The sequence below is a fragment of the Triturus cristatus genome, chromosome 5_2 (assembly GCF_964204655.1).
Source record: "Triturus cristatus chromosome 5_2, aTriCri1.1, whole genome shotgun sequence".
Classification (NCBI taxonomy): domain Eukaryota; kingdom Metazoa; phylum Chordata; class Amphibia; order Caudata; family Salamandridae; genus Triturus; species Triturus cristatus.
Window position 1 is genome coordinate 402,506,682 of NC_140588.1, and position 18,483 is coordinate 402,525,164.

General features: G+C 43.6%; 1 protein-coding gene across 2 annotated transcripts in view; it reads left to right on the forward strand.

Moving 5' to 3' along the window:
• VWC2 (von Willebrand factor C domain containing 2) overlaps positions 1-18,483 on the forward strand; it is a 556,254-nt gene that overhangs the window by 303,907 nt on the left and 233,864 nt on the right. For both annotated transcript variants that reach the window (XM_085606616.1, XM_085606617.1), the window contains exon 3: positions 7,508-7,637. In XM_085606616.1, coding sequence (XP_085462742.1) covers positions 7,508-7,637 — 130 coding nt within the window. The remainder of the gene's footprint in view (positions 1-7,507; positions 7,638-18,483) is intronic.

Consider the following 18,483-nt stretch of genomic DNA (forward strand, 5'->3'; position numbering starts at 1 on the left):
TATCATATCATTCGGATGTGGCTTCTGTTCAATTTTTTTTTACTACTTTTGTATGTTATGCGTTTAGTTTGGATATGTGAGAATGTGGATCGTATGGGATGTTTGATTGTTGGCAAGTATATGTATATGTCTTTATGTTCACGGTTTTAACTGAGCCCTATGTTTAGTGGGGTAGGAGATTCATATGCTTATGTCTATATTTATGTATTTGATCATTGTATGACCTAGATAGCTAACTGATTTTTGTATACAGTTTACAACTTTTCATTTGGCTCCTTTTCTATTATGAGAAATATAAAAGAATAATCAAAAAGATTAATAAAAATATAGCAAATATTCTTTGTATTGTATATTTTTGAATCACATTCTTTTCTTCAAACAAACACTTATCTTTATTCTTTGGTACATTCACTTATGTCAGGACTTTAGTTATTAGTCCTGTTCTCCTCTGGACAAACTTCGTTTCCCTTTATCCACTAGAGACGTAGTTGCGTCCTATACATATTTGTTAGCAGTTGACACTTTCTTCCCTTGTTCTGAGGGTTGGTGTTAGACAGAACCTTCTGGAATACAGAAGCCACTGAGGCCAGTCAAAAAGGCATGCTGCAGAACTAAAACCATTGTGTGTTACAAACACCGTACGATGCCAACAGTCCACGTCTAGTTCGACCTGGTAATTTGCCACTCGAAGATCTAATTTAGTGGAGCATTTGGATTGATCCACAGTCGTGCTCAAATCTTCTATGCACGGAGAGATAAATTCCCCACCCACATGCTATTCTTTAGACACTGCAGGTCGATGCATAGGTGTAACTCCCCAGATTTTTTTTTTTTTGTCAAAATCACCAGAGAAAGCCATAAAGTAGCATCAGCTGGTGGATTGATGGTATTTTCTTGCATTTTCATGAGAATCTTGGCCAACTCCCTGAGAAATCCACCTCTTTTATATGGTCACCCTGCATATTTCACCTTTTTTCTGGACCCTGTTTTTACTGGATTTAGAATTCTCTGCACAGCTACCCCTGCTAAACAAGTGTAAAGTATCAGTGCTTCCCATTTAAACATGATTAAATTGGAATACTCCTAATGGCACATTCATCTTGCCTATAGGTTTCTAGTATATAGTGTAGAAAATGCACCCAGGGCCTGGAAGTTAAATGTCACCTGTGGACAGCAGCATCTATTGTGCCATCCACAGGGCAGCCTACAAAACATTGCTCCAGACTAATCATGTGTAACCTGGCTGCTGCAGTGTAAAACCTGCAGTACAACCTGTCAAAATAATGCTTTTGGATAGTCAAAGACCTCCCTTTAAAATATTAATTACTCACCCCTATGTAGGCCTTGTAGTCCACAAAATAGTATGCGTGGTAATTAATAGTCCGGCATGTAGAAAATGAATGTCACCATGTCCCTATAGTAACAAAGCCCCAAAAGCTATTTTTGCTGTGGCAGGCCTGGCTGTCCTGTACAGAAAATCAGAATACAGATTAAAATAACATTTCTCTTTCTAATTTTGAAGCACGTAGAACAATAATGAAATCACTATTTTTATTAGTTACTAAAAATCCAATTAAATGATGAGTCAGATTTCTAAGGAATATTAAGGAAAAATAACTTTTAGAAAGCTACCTTTACCCTGACAAACTCCTGGAGGCTAATTTGCATTAACTTTCCAGTGGTTATCCAGCCTGTACTTAGCCTGCATTTAGCCTAACATAGCCTAACATAATGTGTAAAATTCCTTCCACAAGCCACACAGTAGGCCACTTTGATTTACAGGTCGACCTGAATGAGAAGGGATGGCTCCTCCGAGCTCAGCTGGACATACAGGGTGGGGATTGCCCACCCTCTTGTTGGCACCACAATGGCAAATCCTGCCTGAAAGATCAGTCTAAGGCATGTGTAAAAGGTTTGCCTCTTGGAAGTGATCAAACAGAACCAGAACACAATTCTTTCTTTTGTATCCCCACACTGATTTCTGGAAGCCCTTGCTTTGTGCTACCAGATCTCTTTCTCACATTTTGGTGTAGTTCCAGGACCTGCTTCAAAGTGGATTTTGAAGGATACTACTAATTTCAACAGTACACTTCCCTACACATACCCAGTTCTCACAGCACAGGTTTACTGTAACTGAAGACATTGGGATTGCCCTGGCACTTTGCATATTGGGCCTCTTTGCAAAAAGGCAATCAAGAACTACTGACAAAGTCGGTAGGCCAGGGCCTGGGAACTCTTATACCATCAGTTAGGGAGTGCCTCAGTGTCACCCCACCACCAACTTGTGTCATCCATGAATGTGGCAACCCAAGGCACCGTCCTAAGAGGAGATCTGAAGGAGTGGACCTGCTCCATTTTCTACACATGACAAAGTGGACTCCAATGGTCAACTGGATGATCTCCTGTATGGCTACAGGAACACAACAAGCTGCAAGAGGCCTTCATTTTCCATGACGTGGCCAGCTGATCATTGGCAACTTGACTTGGATTGGACTTTTCTGTCAGCTCCTCCCTGATATCATGAAAGTCTCTAAGTGCCTTCCACTGAGGTCCTGGTGGCCTTAGAAGTGACAAAGTCTCAATTATGCTTTGAAACTTAAAAGAAATGTCAATATTTTGGGGGGAAAAAGTGAAAAACTCTCTTTCTGAAGTAGGACATACAAACTTTTTCGAACTTTAGACTTCTAGACTTTCATCTGGACCAATCCACTTTGTGTATCCGATCTGTGCGCCACCATGGTCAGCCTCAAATCGTACATAGATCTCCGTCCATTATGAACATTGACTATCTTTGATGGTTTGTGCTTTTTGGTGCTATTTTCAACTAAAAATGTAAAAACTGATGTCTTTGATCCCCCTCATTGTTTTTTTGTCATTTTTGTGCCATTTTGTTTATTACATTTTCTCTACTTTTTCAAATTCGGTACAGCATTGTTATTGCTTGCTGTTTGTACTTTATTACTGTTTTGGGACTGCAGAAATACTTTACACGGTGCCTTATGTTAATCCTCTCTGCTCCATGCCTTAGCTACCAGGCGGTTGCTTTTAGGTTTATTTAGTGACTTATAACGTTCACCCTGACAAGAAGTGTTATTATTACACAGTCAGCCACTTCAAATAGTAATAATACACTTTCTTACACTCCCCCTTACATTACTTGGTACATTCTGATTCCTTTGTTTAAAACACTGCCATCTTTTACTTGCAAAGGGTGGGCAAAATCCTTGATGCTTCCTACTTTGTCGAGGAACACTTGACTAACTTAGCTGTGGTCACTTTCAGTATTTCCTACTGAAACAGGACATTTTTTTCCAGGTCTGATACCCATGTTGAAAATCTGCCTGTTGCCATCATCTGAGTACATTGGATCCACTGTGATCCATATACAATTTCTCTTTTATCTTCTTGTCCTGAAAGACAATTTCTGCCCCCAGAATGATACATAGGGAGGTAACAGCATTATCTTAGACCGGCAATCTTTGTATTTTTTCTATAGAAATACTTGTGATCCTGGTGCCAGAATCAAAAATTAGTAGCATGTCTTTACCCTCAATGGTATGGGTACATGAAAATCCCCTCTACTTCCACAACCTCTAATAAAAGGATCAATGAATGTATTTTGCTTTCTACCATGTTAACTTCTTCAGAGATACCGTGGTCTTGAACACTCCTTACAGCAGCGCGCTTTGCCCCCCCCTAGAAATTTCACAAAAATGTCCTACTTTATTTTCCCCCACCAACATTGCTGAACCATGGTGGGACAATTCCTAAAATTAGACATATCAGAAGAGATCCCCACCTACAAAATTGTATTCTAGATGAGAAGAGGAGAACACCACTTCCTTTACCTCTACTTGTATTCTGGTTGGGTAATTGAGGTTTGATGTTAGTGTCTACTTTATCTATATTTATGATAGGATAAGAGTTTCTAATTACTGAGCATCTTCTTGTGAGCACTCAATACGTTTGGCTGTATCTACAGCTTCAACTAATTAAGGATTTTTACAAGCAATCACTTGAGATTGTATCTGATTCATTCTAGGAGCCTCACAAGGTCTGCCCCTTTACTGAATTCTCTCCTGTTACGAAAGAACAGAAAGCCACCATGCTGAGCAAGGCAATGTCTGGCTCGCCGTTTGACCCGTGTCCACCCTCGATTCTGAACCTTATCCCAGATATGATAGGTGCAAATCTTGCAGCCATCTTGAACACCATGTTTCTTTCAGGAGTTTCCTGACTCAGTGGAAAAGGGCCTCCATTCGCCCGCTTATAAAGAAACCTAACCTGAACCCAGACAACCCCAACGACTACCGGCCCATTTTACGCCATCCACTCCTCGCTAAACTTGTAGAAAAAGTAATGAATTGTCAGCTCACACAGCACATACAAGAAAATCAGTTGCTGGATGAGACGCAATTTGGTTTCAGGTCTAGACATAGCACTGAGTCACCACTGATTAAAGCCACAGAGTAGATAAGGGTCGTGCTGGGCAGAGGCGGAGCTGTGGCACTTATTCTCCTTGACCTCTCAGCAGCATTCCATACAGTTGTCCATGTGATGTTGATCAACCGTATCAGTGCTCTGGGTATTAAAAAATAGGTCTAAATCCCTATGATTACTTTCTTTCTGATAGACTACAATCATTAGCACTGGGTAGCTTTGATCAGGTTCCTTTTCTCTCCCCTGCGGGGTTCCCTAGGGCTCATCTATTAGTCCAACTCTGTTTAACATTTATGGTACAGAGTTGGCTCTTCTGGCCAAATCTTTTGGCCTCGCATTAACCTCATATGCGGATGATACACAAATTGTCCTGTCCGTCTTCAAAAATGTTACTGAATTCTCAGCCACTTTTCATGATGGCATGCTGGCAATTAGCTGTTGGATAAACAGACACTGCCCTAAACTTAACTCAAATCAAACCGAGGTGGTTCTGTTTGGTAATCTCTCTCATCTCTGGTCCTCTAGTTGGTGGCCAGAACTGGGATTTCCCCTATCCCAGCGACCAAGGCAAAAAATGTTGGTGTGTTAATAGATGAAAAGCTAAATTTCAAACTGCAAGTCAGTTCTCTAATCTCTTCCTCCTTCTACCTGCTCAGAATAATCAAAAAACTATTCCCTTTCATTCCAGCGTAGTCTAGAAAGACAGTAACCACGGCATCAGTCCTTTCAAAACTGGATTACTGCAACAGTCTTCATGTTAACAGCAGGAAAAAAATATCAACAAGCTACAGATGGTGCCGAATGCGGCTTCCAGGCTTCTTTCTTGAACCTCTAAATTCAACTCTGTGGCCAAAGAAATTCAGCAGTTGCACTGGCTTCCAGTAAGAAGCCGTAAAGAATGTAAGGCCCTATGCATAGCCTACAAGGCTTTAAATAATACTGGTCCTGAGTTCCTGAAACACTCCTTTCAGAGATACACTCCTGGCAGACGGCTGCGCTCGCCTGGGGCGATTCTCATGCCGACTCCTAGAATCTACAAAGCCAGCTGGGCAGGTAGAAGCTTTGTTGTTGAAACCACAAAGCTCTGGAATAATCTGCCCCCTGCCCCCATCAGAGGTTTGCCCACGCTCATCTCCTTCAGAAGAGTTAAAAACTTGGGGGCATATTATCAAGCCGGCGATAAAATTATCGCCGCTTTGGCGGCAGAAAACTGCCGCTAAAACGGCGATAATGGGCTTCATAATATGCTCTATGGAATTCCAATTGAAGTCCATGTTAGACGTCCTTCACATTTAACATGGGCTTCAATTGGAATTCCATAGAGCATATTATCAAACCCATTATCGCCGTTTTAGCGGCAGATTTCTGCCGCTAAAGCGGCGATAATTTTATCGCCTGTCTTGAAAATATGCCCTTGGCTCTTTAACAACCTAGGGGCATATTATCAAGCACGGCGTTAACATTATCGCCGCTAAAGCAGCGATAATGGGCTTAATAATATGCCGCAGAGAATTCCAATAGAAGCCCATGTTGACACCAGAACAAGGGCTTCTATGGAAATTCTCAAGGGCATATTATCAAGCCCATTATCGCCGCTTTAGCGTCAGTTTTCTGCCGCTAAAGCGGCGATAATGTTAACGCCGTTTCTTGATAATATGCCCCCTAGGCTCCTTTCCTGCTCAGTAGTAGTCAGCGCCAAGACACCTCAGGGTACATGTGCGCTTAACACATTGCTGTTACATAACATAACAAGAAGCTGTTGCTGAATTTTTTTTAGACTCACACCAAGAAACAACTTGATAACAAAGTTGGTGCGATGTGAACTCCTTCAAAGTTGCAATATGCAGCCAATACCTTAACTGCAATAACGTAAGAAACAGTTGACTCATTTGGTCCTAATACCCTGGTGAAAAATGTAAGATGAGGAACCACTAAGTTTACCTCTACTTCAAATTAGATTTGAAATAGCTTTTAAGTGATTTGATATTTAACTAATGCTTTATCTTCTTCTGGCATATATTCAAGCAAATGATCAAAACATTTTGACATACCACCCCTAAATAGTAATATTGTAAGTTTCTTTTACTGACCGCTTTGAATCTCGGACCATCTTCGGTACCTAAATGGGCAGCACTGGATTATAACATAACAAAGCATTAGTGGTTGACCAAACACGTGACATAAGCCACCATAAAGCAAGCTCTAACATATTATATAATTGGCTTGAAATATGACCTTCACAGAATGTAGTTGCCACAGGAGGCAACAAATGTCTTTAGCGCAGGCTGACTTACTCCTGCCTCCTTTCTAGCTTGTCTATAAAAACACTGTTTAGCAAATGTGTATATTAATGTCAGTGTGGCTCCTCAGCAAATGTCAGCTATTGTAATATAAAAACATCAATGTAGTTCCTTCCTTTCTAGTTAAATGTACGTACAGCATATTTTGATGTTTGCTAACAATCCAACTGACATTACCTGCATTGGAAACAGAATGTGACGTGGAAGTGCAAAAGCCACAAATAGTTGTTTAGTTTTTTTTGATGATCTGTGTATGATAAATGTAACTTCAAATCAATGTAACTTTGAATTAATTTAACATAACACACGTGCATGACCACATGTGCCACATTTTTAAGATTGTAGAAGAAATCCTCCAACTTTGTTTACTAATGCAAAAATGTGGGGCTGCTTCTGCTACAAACTGTGGGTATGTTTTTAATGCTTCATTGTATTGTTGCTCTCCCACAGATAAAGTCAGTAAATCCCTAACCCTATTCAATAAAGTAATTTTGACTACAAAGAGTATCATCTTTGTAAAGTTCTGCAGTATGCCATAGTGTAGTCGCTCAGATGTTGATCTAATGAGGTGAGTAGGAAAAAGCGTTTGTTTCACCCTAGGTTTGGTAATATGCTCTTTGATTTGTGCTTTATACAGACAAATCTTGAGTGGCCTTTGGGATAGTACATGGCTATTAAACATAAACAAATGTTTTACTGAGAAAAGTGAGGCCACAGAAAAAAGGTTTCAGTAGTAAAACAATGGTCTGTATTCATCTGTATTTCAGGTTTCGTCATGCGAAAGATGTAGCTGTGAAGCCAATGGAGACGTGCTGTGTACAGTGTCTGCGTGCCCACAGACAGAATGTGTGGATCCAGTGTATGAGCCAGAACAGTGCTGCCCCATCTGCAAAAAGGGTATGTAGCCAGTTTAAATGAAAATATGTGAACACAACGTATTATAGAATGGCGCCTAGTGCAAACCTACTTAACTTCCTTTTTTTCCATTTTCTTTTATTCATGTGCAATGAGTTTCAAAAATGTATCAAATAATTTTTAAAAAAACACCTCCTCATACTTGCATTTGATTTGTGAAATGACTAGGTCACGGCAGCCTATCTTGAAGATGTAAAAGTGTGCATGTCTCCACACACAGACGGTTCCTTTGAAGAACTTATTTCCAAGTTGCATACATGTTTTTAGGTCTCGCCTGAACCAGCGCATGCGCTGGTTCAGGCGAGACTTTGAGAGGGCTCCAAAAAGTGCTACCAGGCCTGCCTAGAGCTACAGTTCATGTGCGCGGGCGCGCGCGCCGCGCTTGACCGCGATTACTTTCATGATTTGATGTTTGATCGCGATCGCCATCACTTTCGCATAGCCAATAGGTCTTGTTTTTGGGACCTTATAAGTATTTAGTTATGTAACTGTTGCATGGCTAAACACTTATAAGGTCCCAAAGGCGAGACCTATTGGCTATGCCAATGCTTGTTTTCTTGGTGGGCAACTTTCTGTTGGTGAAATTTCCAATTAGTCACTTACCAGTGCTTAATTTGTTAAAAAAAAACAGCAGGACCGGACTGGCTGTAGCGGCGCCAGGGTGGGGGTCTTTTTTAGGGCTCCTAGGTCGGGCCGTTATTTAGTTACTGGGGGCCAGCAATATCGTTCCCCTGTTACAAAATCGCCCAAAACCGGCCCTAGAAAACAGCTCGGCCGCACCCCCACCCCCCCCCATGGGAGCCGGCCGAGCAGTTTGCTAGGGCCAGTTTCGGTTCCCAGTCCGGCCCTGGCTGCCAGTACTGCCAAATGCTAGTATTGCCCAATACCAAAGCTGCCTCTCTTTTCCACCACCTTGCACTCAAATCATTTTAACTCACTTATTCAAGTTCTTTTCCATCTCTGTGTACCCTCTTTGTGTGCCAATGCCCATCACCTGAAACCACCAGCAAACATTAAGCACTGACAATTACAAATAAGTGTATTGGATTTACTTGACAGCATATTGTGTATTGAACTGCTATACGAAAAAATCAATTTGATCTCAGTTGGAAATTAAAATAAGCTGTTGGTTGGTTTCACCTGGTATTTTTTTACCTGGAGTTTCTTTTCTATTATTTATAGAATTCATATTTTACTGTCCAGAAACCCATATGCAGTAACTGAATATCGCTCAAACAATTTATAATTGTTTAAAAGAATGTCCATCAGGTAGACAAACATCCCCGAGTTGTTCAACTCTGTACGCAAAGGTGGTGAGGAATTGTTAAATATGTTGTGGAAGACGTAGTTGCACTCTTATCTCGGCCTGAAAACCAAAGCTTGCAACTATTTTGTGGATTAACTACTTTGTGGGCCCGTATGTACTAATCTTTCATGCAGCGCAACACAGCTAGGCAACTTGCTACGCTGCGTTGCATGAAAGAAAGAGAGCGACCGGAAATGCAGCGCATCTACTAAAATGTGGCACACTTCTGTTCTCTCATTGCTCTGTGCACTACAGGCAGCCAAGCGCCAACGCAGGCACCCTTCCGCCATGGGATACCTTGCTGCAAAATAACAGTCCTTAGAGGCATCTTCCTACTTCTACTTGCACTGCAGAATGCAGTGCATGTGGAAAGAGGAAGTAAGAAGGAGAAATGAAGATTATTCTTCTTGTTACGCCTCTCTTGGGTAATCATGCCATTTTGGTGCAAACTTGAGTTTACTGCCTTTAGTAAATCTGGATTTGTGTCAGACTACATGGGAGAATGCATGGGAATGCCCATGCTCCATCCTGTGTAATGCCTACCCGGCAAAGTGTAGCACAACACAGCGCAAGATGCTGCATTGAGCAACTATTTTCGACAAAGCCATGCAAGGCAACACAAATCGTTCCTTTCATGGCATTGTAAATCTCAGCTAGCATTTTGCGTCATGGCAGCACCAAAAAAAGAAGCATAACAACGATGCAAAATGTTAGCAAATCCGGGCACCTATGTGTTGAATAGAATTGCCTCTTAAAATACATGACTCATAGTCATTTGGAGAGATACTATGATCTGGCCTATTTATTTGAATGAAATTTCCTTATTTTTAAATTGATGTGAATTTGATATCGTCATTGGGTCCTAATCTTAGGGACCTGATGCCACTGCTGTTTGTTGTTTGCTAAAATGCTCCTTCTGAATGTGCTTCCTGTTAAATTAACAATAACGTCTGTCACCCTTCCATTGCTAGCTAATTGGTCACAACACCTACTTAATTGTTACCCTTTTGCTAGTTCATTTTTTGTCAAGTCTATCTCTTTGATGTAATGTAATACAATGCAATGTAAGGAATACTTGTATAGACCAGCTGCCACCCAACGGATATCCTGGCGCTTAGATTACCAATTAGCCACTATGTGTATCTAATCAGAGTACGTAAGGATCTAATCTCTGGGAAACAGTCTGGTTTCCAACTCCTTCCTGAAACGTGACAGAAGAATGTTCAGTTGTCTAAGCTCCAGAGGCAGAGCGTTCCAGAGTCCGGATGCTGTAGAACTAAAAGATCTGCCACCCATTCGAACTTTGTTGACTAGAAGGATACAAACCAGGTTGGCAGAGGAAGAGCGCAGGCATCTAGCAGGAGAATACCATAAGAATTTCCCCTGCAACAACTTAGGCCCGTTTTTATGTGCTGCCCTATGGACAATACAGAGTGCCTTAAATTGGACTCTTTGCGCAATGGGCAGCCAGTGTAGATCCTTAAGGGCAAGTGAAGCAGAGGTGTTGTAACTTGACTTGGTCCCTTCCCCTGTTCCCCCCCCTCCTTTCCCTCGCCAGTTGGGTGTGCCCTGCTGTAGAATGTTGGAGCGAGCGCTCCGTTTAGAACGTTGAGTATGTTGGCATCTCACTAGGAGAGGCTGAAGGATTCCGACGATTAAACACTTCTTCAGCATATACCCGCTTGGGAGTGATTATTACGACATTATTTTTGGCGACGAGAGTGCCTTACCGTACTGGGGACGGTCCGGATCCTTCCCCCAGCGCCTTTCCGCCTCTCCTGGCAGTCATTTCAGCTCAGCTGTCATCCATCCTGTGCTGGTTTTCACGGATGTCCCCGTTCACCGCAGCGGGCTGTCACCGGATGCCCTGAAGCGTGGAGCCGTTCCGGACTTTGCTGCAGTAGACTGTAATGCGGTGAGAGACGTGTCGTCGTTTATTGTAAGACTGACTGTGTGATTCACAGAGCGTTACGTTTGGCTCCGGTGAACTCGTTTTGACTGCTGTCAGTGAGGAAGCTCTTCATTCCGCTTTCAGACCCATGGTTGCAAGTCCAGGGCGGGGGTGTCATTCGTTCTGCCACTGCCCCGGGGTTGGAGAAACGGTGTTTTGACGCTTTGGCGCTTTGTAGCTGAAAGGACGGTCTTCGCATGGTGACAAGAGCTTCGGTCTCCAGTCAGAGTTGAAGCGACCAGAGCTTCAGTTTCCAATCAGTGTTGAAGCGACGTCGTTTTCCCTTCCAGCATTTCCTGTTTCCTGCTGTTCCTACTGGTTTTCCTGACTGAACTCCTGTGAGGCTGCCCGCCAGTCAGACACTGCTCCCTGTTCCTTCAGCGCTGCTCCCCCTGCTGGGGATCCTGCGCAGCGCGCCTTGACTCTTTTCATCCTGCCTGCTGTGAAACCTTCGCTGACAGGCTCAGCCCACTCATCTCAGTATTTATTCTGTACCTTGCCTTTAGTCTAATCATTTCATTGGGGAGTGGACTGTGATTGTTCTTATTTTCTCACTCTCTTCTGGGTCCTTCTCAGTGTCAGCTTTTCTATTCGCTCTTTTACATTACTCACCTCTTCTACCTTTTCTCCTCCCTCTGTCATCCTTTTCCCTGGACCTGTATATTTTCTTCCTATTTTCACCATGTCGGCTTTTTCGATGTCTCAACCCCCTCCGTTTCTGGATGAGAGTGGGGATCCGGTGATCCCATGGAAGAAATGGGTAAATCTGTTTGAATCATATCTCATAGCAATTGGGGGTGACAGGTTTTCTGCGGTGCGGAAACAACATGTTCTTCTGCATAACCTGGGGAAGCAAGGGAGAGATATTTTTGAAGACCTGCCGGATTCTATGGTTGAAGATGCACATGAGGGTGAGGGGGGCGAAGGGGAGGCCCAACGTGATGTGTATCAGCTAACACTGTTGAAACTAGAAGCTCAATTTGGTGACAAAATTAATATTGTATTAGAACGCCACAAATTTTTTATGCGCATTCAAGGAAAAAATGAGAAAGTTATAAATTATATTGCTGTTCTGAGAGGTTTAGCCTCAACATGTGAGTTTGGGATGTTGACTGAGTCACTAATTAGAGATCAGCTTGTAAGGTGTACTTGTAACAAGAAGATCCAAGAAAGACTCCTCGCAGAAGCCCCTGATCTAAAACGTGCCGTTGACATCGCTAAGAGCATAGAACATACAGCTTACTGTATGAATGAGATGAAAGAGGCTGTGGAGGTAAAACAAGTAGCGGAAAACAACATACACAAAATCTCTAGTAGAGACCACAAACACAAACCTTCACCGTCCAGCCCAGAAGTACACACTGCATCAGGAAGTAAGTTAAAATGCTACAGGTGTGGTAATCCCAATCATCTGGCCAACAGCATAAGCTGTCCTGCAAAGGGAGTTGTGTGCAGCAAATGCAAGAAAAGAGGCCATTTCTCAAAATTGTGCCACAGTGGAAAAAACCCTGTCACTCACATGATAAGCAGTGAACCAGACCAACAGCAACCAAGTGAGGATATAGTTTTCCAGGTGTCCAGTTTTTCAGAAGGTAACAGCACTACCTACCCCAAATGCGAGATATTTCTGGACAACGTTATGTATGAAGTTTTCGCAGACTCATGTTCTCCATACACCCTCGTTAATGAAGCCACATTCCTGGCCAATTCTGGAACAAATGTTTCTAGTCTTCTACCTCCAGACATTAAACCAGGGGGTTATAATCAAGATCCCATACCACTGGTTGGAATGAGACTCATGAACATTAACTTTAAAGATAGATCAACTGTGGGAAAGGTCTACATCACGAGGAACGGTTCCAACCTGCTGGGGTGGAAACACCAAAAGGACTTAGGAATCAAACTAGACCCCAACGCACCGGAACCTGTGTACCTGATCGACAGGGTCAACGTCGGAATGGAAATATGCAATCGATTCCCGGAGGTATTCACTGATAAACTCGGACTCCTAAAAGGCTTTCTCCACAAAATCAGACTTAAAACCAATGCCAGACCTATCATCCACAAACCAAGGTCTATCCCACTGCTGACGAGGGAACCGCTTAAGAAGGAGCTGGACAGATTGGAAGAATGCAAGATCATTGAGAGGATCGAGAGTTCGGAATGGTTGGCTCCCATTGTGGTAGCAGCCAAAGGGGGTAACAAAGGGATTCGTCTGTGTGTTGACCTCAGGGACTTGAACTCTAACATTTGGGTCGACCGACATCCCCTCCCCAACATCAATGAAATGCTGTCAGCCATCCACGGGGCCAAAGTCTTCACAGTCCTAGACCTATCCTCGGCATACCATCAGGTCGCTCTTCACCCAGACTCCAAGCCCCTCACTTCCTTCATAACCCCTCATGGAGCTTACCAGTTTTCCCGATTACCTTTCGGCCTGGCGTCTGCGGCTGCTGTTTTTCAACGCGTCATGCAACACATTCTGCAAGGCTTGGAAAACGTTCTATGTTTCCAGGACGACATCCTGATCCACGGTTCATCAGCTGAGGAACACAATAGAACGCTAGAAGCAGTGCTGACCAAACTTAGTAAGGCAGGATTCACCACTCAGAAGGACAAATGTAAAATCGGGGTGGAATCAGTAGTCTATCTTGGCCACACCATCTCGAGTGAGGGAATTAAACCAAAATCCAGCCTGGTGGACTCCGTCAAACTAGCTCCTGCTCCCACAAACAAGGAGGAACTCAAATCATTCCTGGGGTTGGCGGAATACATGTCAAAGTTCATCAAGAACTTTGCGGATCAGGTGCATCCCCTCAGAGAGTTATTGAAGAAAGGGTCCGAATTTATTTGGAACCAAGGCCACCAATCAGCTTTCCAACTCATTAAGGAAGCCATCGTCGAGGCACCAATTCTGAGTGCTTTCAATCCCGAGGCCAGAACAACTCTCACTACAGACGCCAGCGCGAAGGGTTTGGGAGCTTCCCTGACGCAGAGGACCAACGGCCAGGAAACGGTGATCGCTTTTGCCTCTAGAACGCTGAGAGATGCCGAACTGAACTACTCGACCATAGAAAAAGAAGCATTGGCATGCTACTGGGCCATAAACCATTTCAAGTATTTCCTATGGGGCATCCCGTTCGTATTGAGGACGGACCACAAACCTTTGATACCGTTATTCTCCACTAAACGGTTGGAAAGTACCACTCCACGTATTTCCAAATGGGTGTTGAGTCTACAAGGGTTCAACTACACCATGGTATACGTTCCAGGAAGTGAAAATAGAGTAGCGGACTGTCTCTCCAGACTACCAGCGACCAATGGGAACATGATAGATAACCCACCAGAGGAGACCATCCTTTTGGTTGAAATTCCAGCCATCAATCCAGAGGAATGGGAGAAATCCGTGAGTGAGGACAGTGAATTCGCTACGCTGAAGAATTTGATAAGCAAGGGGTGGCCAGCTAACAAGCATGAGGTGCCAGAGTCCATGCGCCGTTTTTGGCCAGTGCAAGACGAACTGTCCCTGGTAAGGAACCAAATATGCAGAGGGAGTAAGATCATTCCTCCAAAAAACATGTATGGAAGGCTAATACAGATCGCCCATGAGGGTCACCCAGGGAGGAGCATGACGAAAAGCAAAATCAGGCAGCACTACTGGTTCCCTGGGATGGATTCGCTAGTGGAGGACCAAGTGAAGAACTGCGCAGCCTGTAGTTGTTGTGACAAAACCAAGATTGTCCGCAAAGCACCGTTGATCCCCGTGGAGGTCCCTACCGTGCCATGGGAAAAGGTGGGTTTGGACATAATTGGGCCTCTGAATCTACTTAACCAATCCCATAGATTCATGTTTGTTCTTATAGATTACCACTCTCATTGGATCGTAACGAAAATGGTATCCTCTATCACCACTGCTTCATTGTTGAACTTCTTAAAAGACGCCTTTTCAAAGGAGGGCATACCGGGGGTCATAATAACAGACAACGGAGTTCAGTTCACGTCAGAGGAAATGAAACAGTTCTTATCCACTTTGGCCATTTCACACATCAAGACCCCGCTCTACTGTCCCAAGGCCAACGGATTGGTTGAAAGGGCGAACAGGATGCTAAAGGACACCATCCAGCTTGCTTTGAGCTCCCAGATTCCGGTGGAGGAAGCCATCAGGAAAATGCTGTGGTCGTATCATACATCACCCAATGCAGTATCAGGAGTGTCACCGTTGGTATCTCTCAAAGGGAGAAACCCGGGTTCCAAACTCACTCCCAACTGGCTAAATGGAGGAACTCCCGTGTGGGTGGACAGGGACGCTGTGTTGGAGAAAACTCACAAACACCAACAAGAGTATAAGCACAGGTACGACAAGCGCTGGGGAGTTTCCCAAAAGAAAATATGGTCGGAAGGCCAGTGGGTAGTGGTCAAGAAACCATCCCTGTCAAAGTCCAAATTCTCCTCGTTTTCTAAGCCACTGAGGATTACTCGGGTTAACAACAATTCAGTGGTGCTGGAAGATGGAGGCACATGGAGTATGGACAACATAGCGAGGTGTCCTAGCACTGGTTCCAAACCTGCCTATGATGATGTTCGCAGTCCTGAAACTCCTGGTGGAAGGGAACTCAGAGTGGCTAGGGTACGGAAACCTCCGAGTTGGCAATCGAACTACAAAATGGGGCCTTAAGCCTTCCTCCAGCTTGTGGGTCACTTGGCTGCCATTATGGGGAGGGCCATGAGGGGAGTGCAATCCTATATCTCTTCCTATAACCTTTGTTGGGAGATATGTTAGTACTGGCGCTCCATGATGTTAATTTTTTTTCAAAAAAAAAATGTTACATCCTCTTGCCCCCGATCCCATATGCATGTTCTCATTGAAATGTCATTTATGTATTTCCTTGCACCACATGTTATTACAGGCGCTCCAGGATGATATTTTGCAAAGTAAGGTTCCATCCTTTTACCCCATCCATGAGGTATGTTCTTATGAAATGTTATTTTGTGTATTTCTCTGCCCCGCAGGGAGATGTGTTGTAATTTGACTTGGTCCCTTCCCCTGTTCCCCCCCCTCCTTTCCCTCGCCAGTTGGGTGTGCCCTGCTGTAGAATGTTGGAGCGAGCGCTCCGTTTAGAACGTTGAGTATGTTGGCATCTCACTAGGAGAGGCTGAAGGATTCCGACGATTAAACACTTCTTCAGCATATACCCGCTTGGGAGTGATTATTACGACAAGAGGCTCTGCGTGGTAGACTTAACGCAAGCTTAGCCGCCATAATCTGTACTCTTTGCAGTTTTTTTATCAGGGAAGCTGGGGCACCCAGAAGAAGTGCATTACAGTAGTCCATTCTGCTTAATACGATACTCCGCACCACTAGATGTCTAGCTGAGGCAGGTAAAAACTGAAGTATTTTCCGGAGAGCTCGAAGCAGAGATAGACAGGTGTTCACAGTTTTATTTACTTGAGAGTCCAATTGTAAATTACTGTCTATTAACACTCCTAGGTTGCGCACTGTATTGACGGGTAATGGAGGATTGTTAGCAGAGACTGGCCAGAAATCTACTGGGAGAGATCGAGGGATTTTACCTGCAGCACAGCAGAGAACTTCGGTCTTATCCCCGTTAAATTGTAGTGAGATCTCTCTCAGCCATTCTGCTGTTTTACGCATACAGCTGTGGAATTTCTCCAGAGGCACTGCTTTATTGCCCTCAAAGGAGAAGACGAGCTGGGTGTCGGCTGCATAATTTATAACATCAATAACAAAGGATTTTATCAGAGCGATAAGTGGGCGAAGATACAGATTAAAAAGAACTGGGCTAATAGCCGAGCCTTGTGGGACCCCATGCTTGACGTATCTATTCTGAGAGATAAATCATGTGACAATCATTTTTAGTGCTTGCTACCATTTATAATGTTCCACAGATGTTTTTCGTAATCTGTGCACTCTTCCTGGTTCTGAAGTACTCATTGACCAAAATTAAAGTGGTCTGGTGGCAATGTACCATATTGTGTTTCATTTGTTTAGTGATTAGTCATATTGGAATATGACTGGTAATGCACTAAGCAACATCCTGCCATTTTAATTTTGTCTTGCTGCTGTGACTGGAGACATTAACATCATTACGGCTTTCTACTGATTTAGATATTTCATGTAGGATAGGGAAAATCAAGCTATCCTGTTTAGGGAAAACGTTAGAACTACGGCTGCGTTTAGCTTTGCAAGGTAGATGACTCTTTCTGGTAGCAGCCCTTTTGACCCAGGAACACATGAAACCACATAAACTTTGATAATCACAAAGTAGAACATAAAATCAAAATGGTAAAAAAAAAAAAAAAGATCTATTGGCCAATTCTTATTATGAAGATTCATTATTTAATTGAGTGAGTTCAAAACATCTACACCAAAAGAAGCTACATAAAAATCCAACAAAAATAGTTAGGGTACAAATATAATACTTTTAGACATAGTAAAAGGTCTTCAGTAAAGTCTCAATTTCTTGGTTACAATTGCGGCTCTCCAGTCACCGGTAGCAGGTGGCAATATAGCCTTACAGCCGGCCATAACAGGCTATACCGGCCATGAAAGGCCCGCTCCATGTTAACGGTCCGAGGCGAAGGCAAGGGCCTTTAACAAGGGAGCGGGACCTTAAAGCCGGAATGGCCCAGCTACTGAGGGCTATACGGCTATTAGACCATTCTGCCACTAGAGGGCAGAATGTTCTAACGAATAAAACAAAATCCTCACGGAGCCCAAACAGATTGAAATCCCCTTGGGCTCCATGAGGCCTTTGTTCACAGGAAAATCTGTGAAGAACAACATTGTAATGTTGGAACTCCGGGCTTCTATCTGCCATTAGAACATTGGAATGTTGGGAGCTCCATTGTAGACAATGGAGTGCTCCATGCTTCTACGGGCCGGTAAAGGCCCGCAGAGCAACATTCCAATGTTTTACAAAAGCCTCTCGAAGTTCGAGGGGATTTAAATCCCCTCGAGCTTCGAGAAGCCTTTGTTTAATTTGTTAGAACATTCTGCCCTCTAGTGGCAGAATGTTCTAATAGCCTTATAGCCCTTCGTAGCAGTCCCGCTGCTTTTGTTAAAAGTCCCTCGCCTTCGGCTCGGGCCTTTAACGCTGCAGCGGGCCTTTAATAGCCGGTATAGCCCGCTACGGCGGGCTATAAGGCTATATTAGCAGCCCACAGCTTCTCCATTGTCTTCAATGGAGCTCCCAACATTCCAATCCCCTCGGGCTCCATGAGGCATTTGTTCACAGAAACAGCTGCGAAGGACATCATTGGAATGTTGAGCTCCAGGCTTCTACCGTAAGTTAGAAGCCCAGAGCTATTCCATTGTCTTCAATGCAGCTCCCAACATTCCAATGTTCTAGTATAGCCTTTGAGTCCGATGTAGCGGGCTCTACCAGTCATTAAAGGCCCGCTCCAGCGTTAAAGGCCCAAACCAAAGGGGAGGACCTTTAACAAGGGAGCAGGCCTTTAATGGCCAGTAGGACCTGCTATAGAGGGCTCTAAGGCTATTAGAACATTCAGTGCCTAGAAGGAAGAGTGTTCTATTTTGTAACAAAAACAAA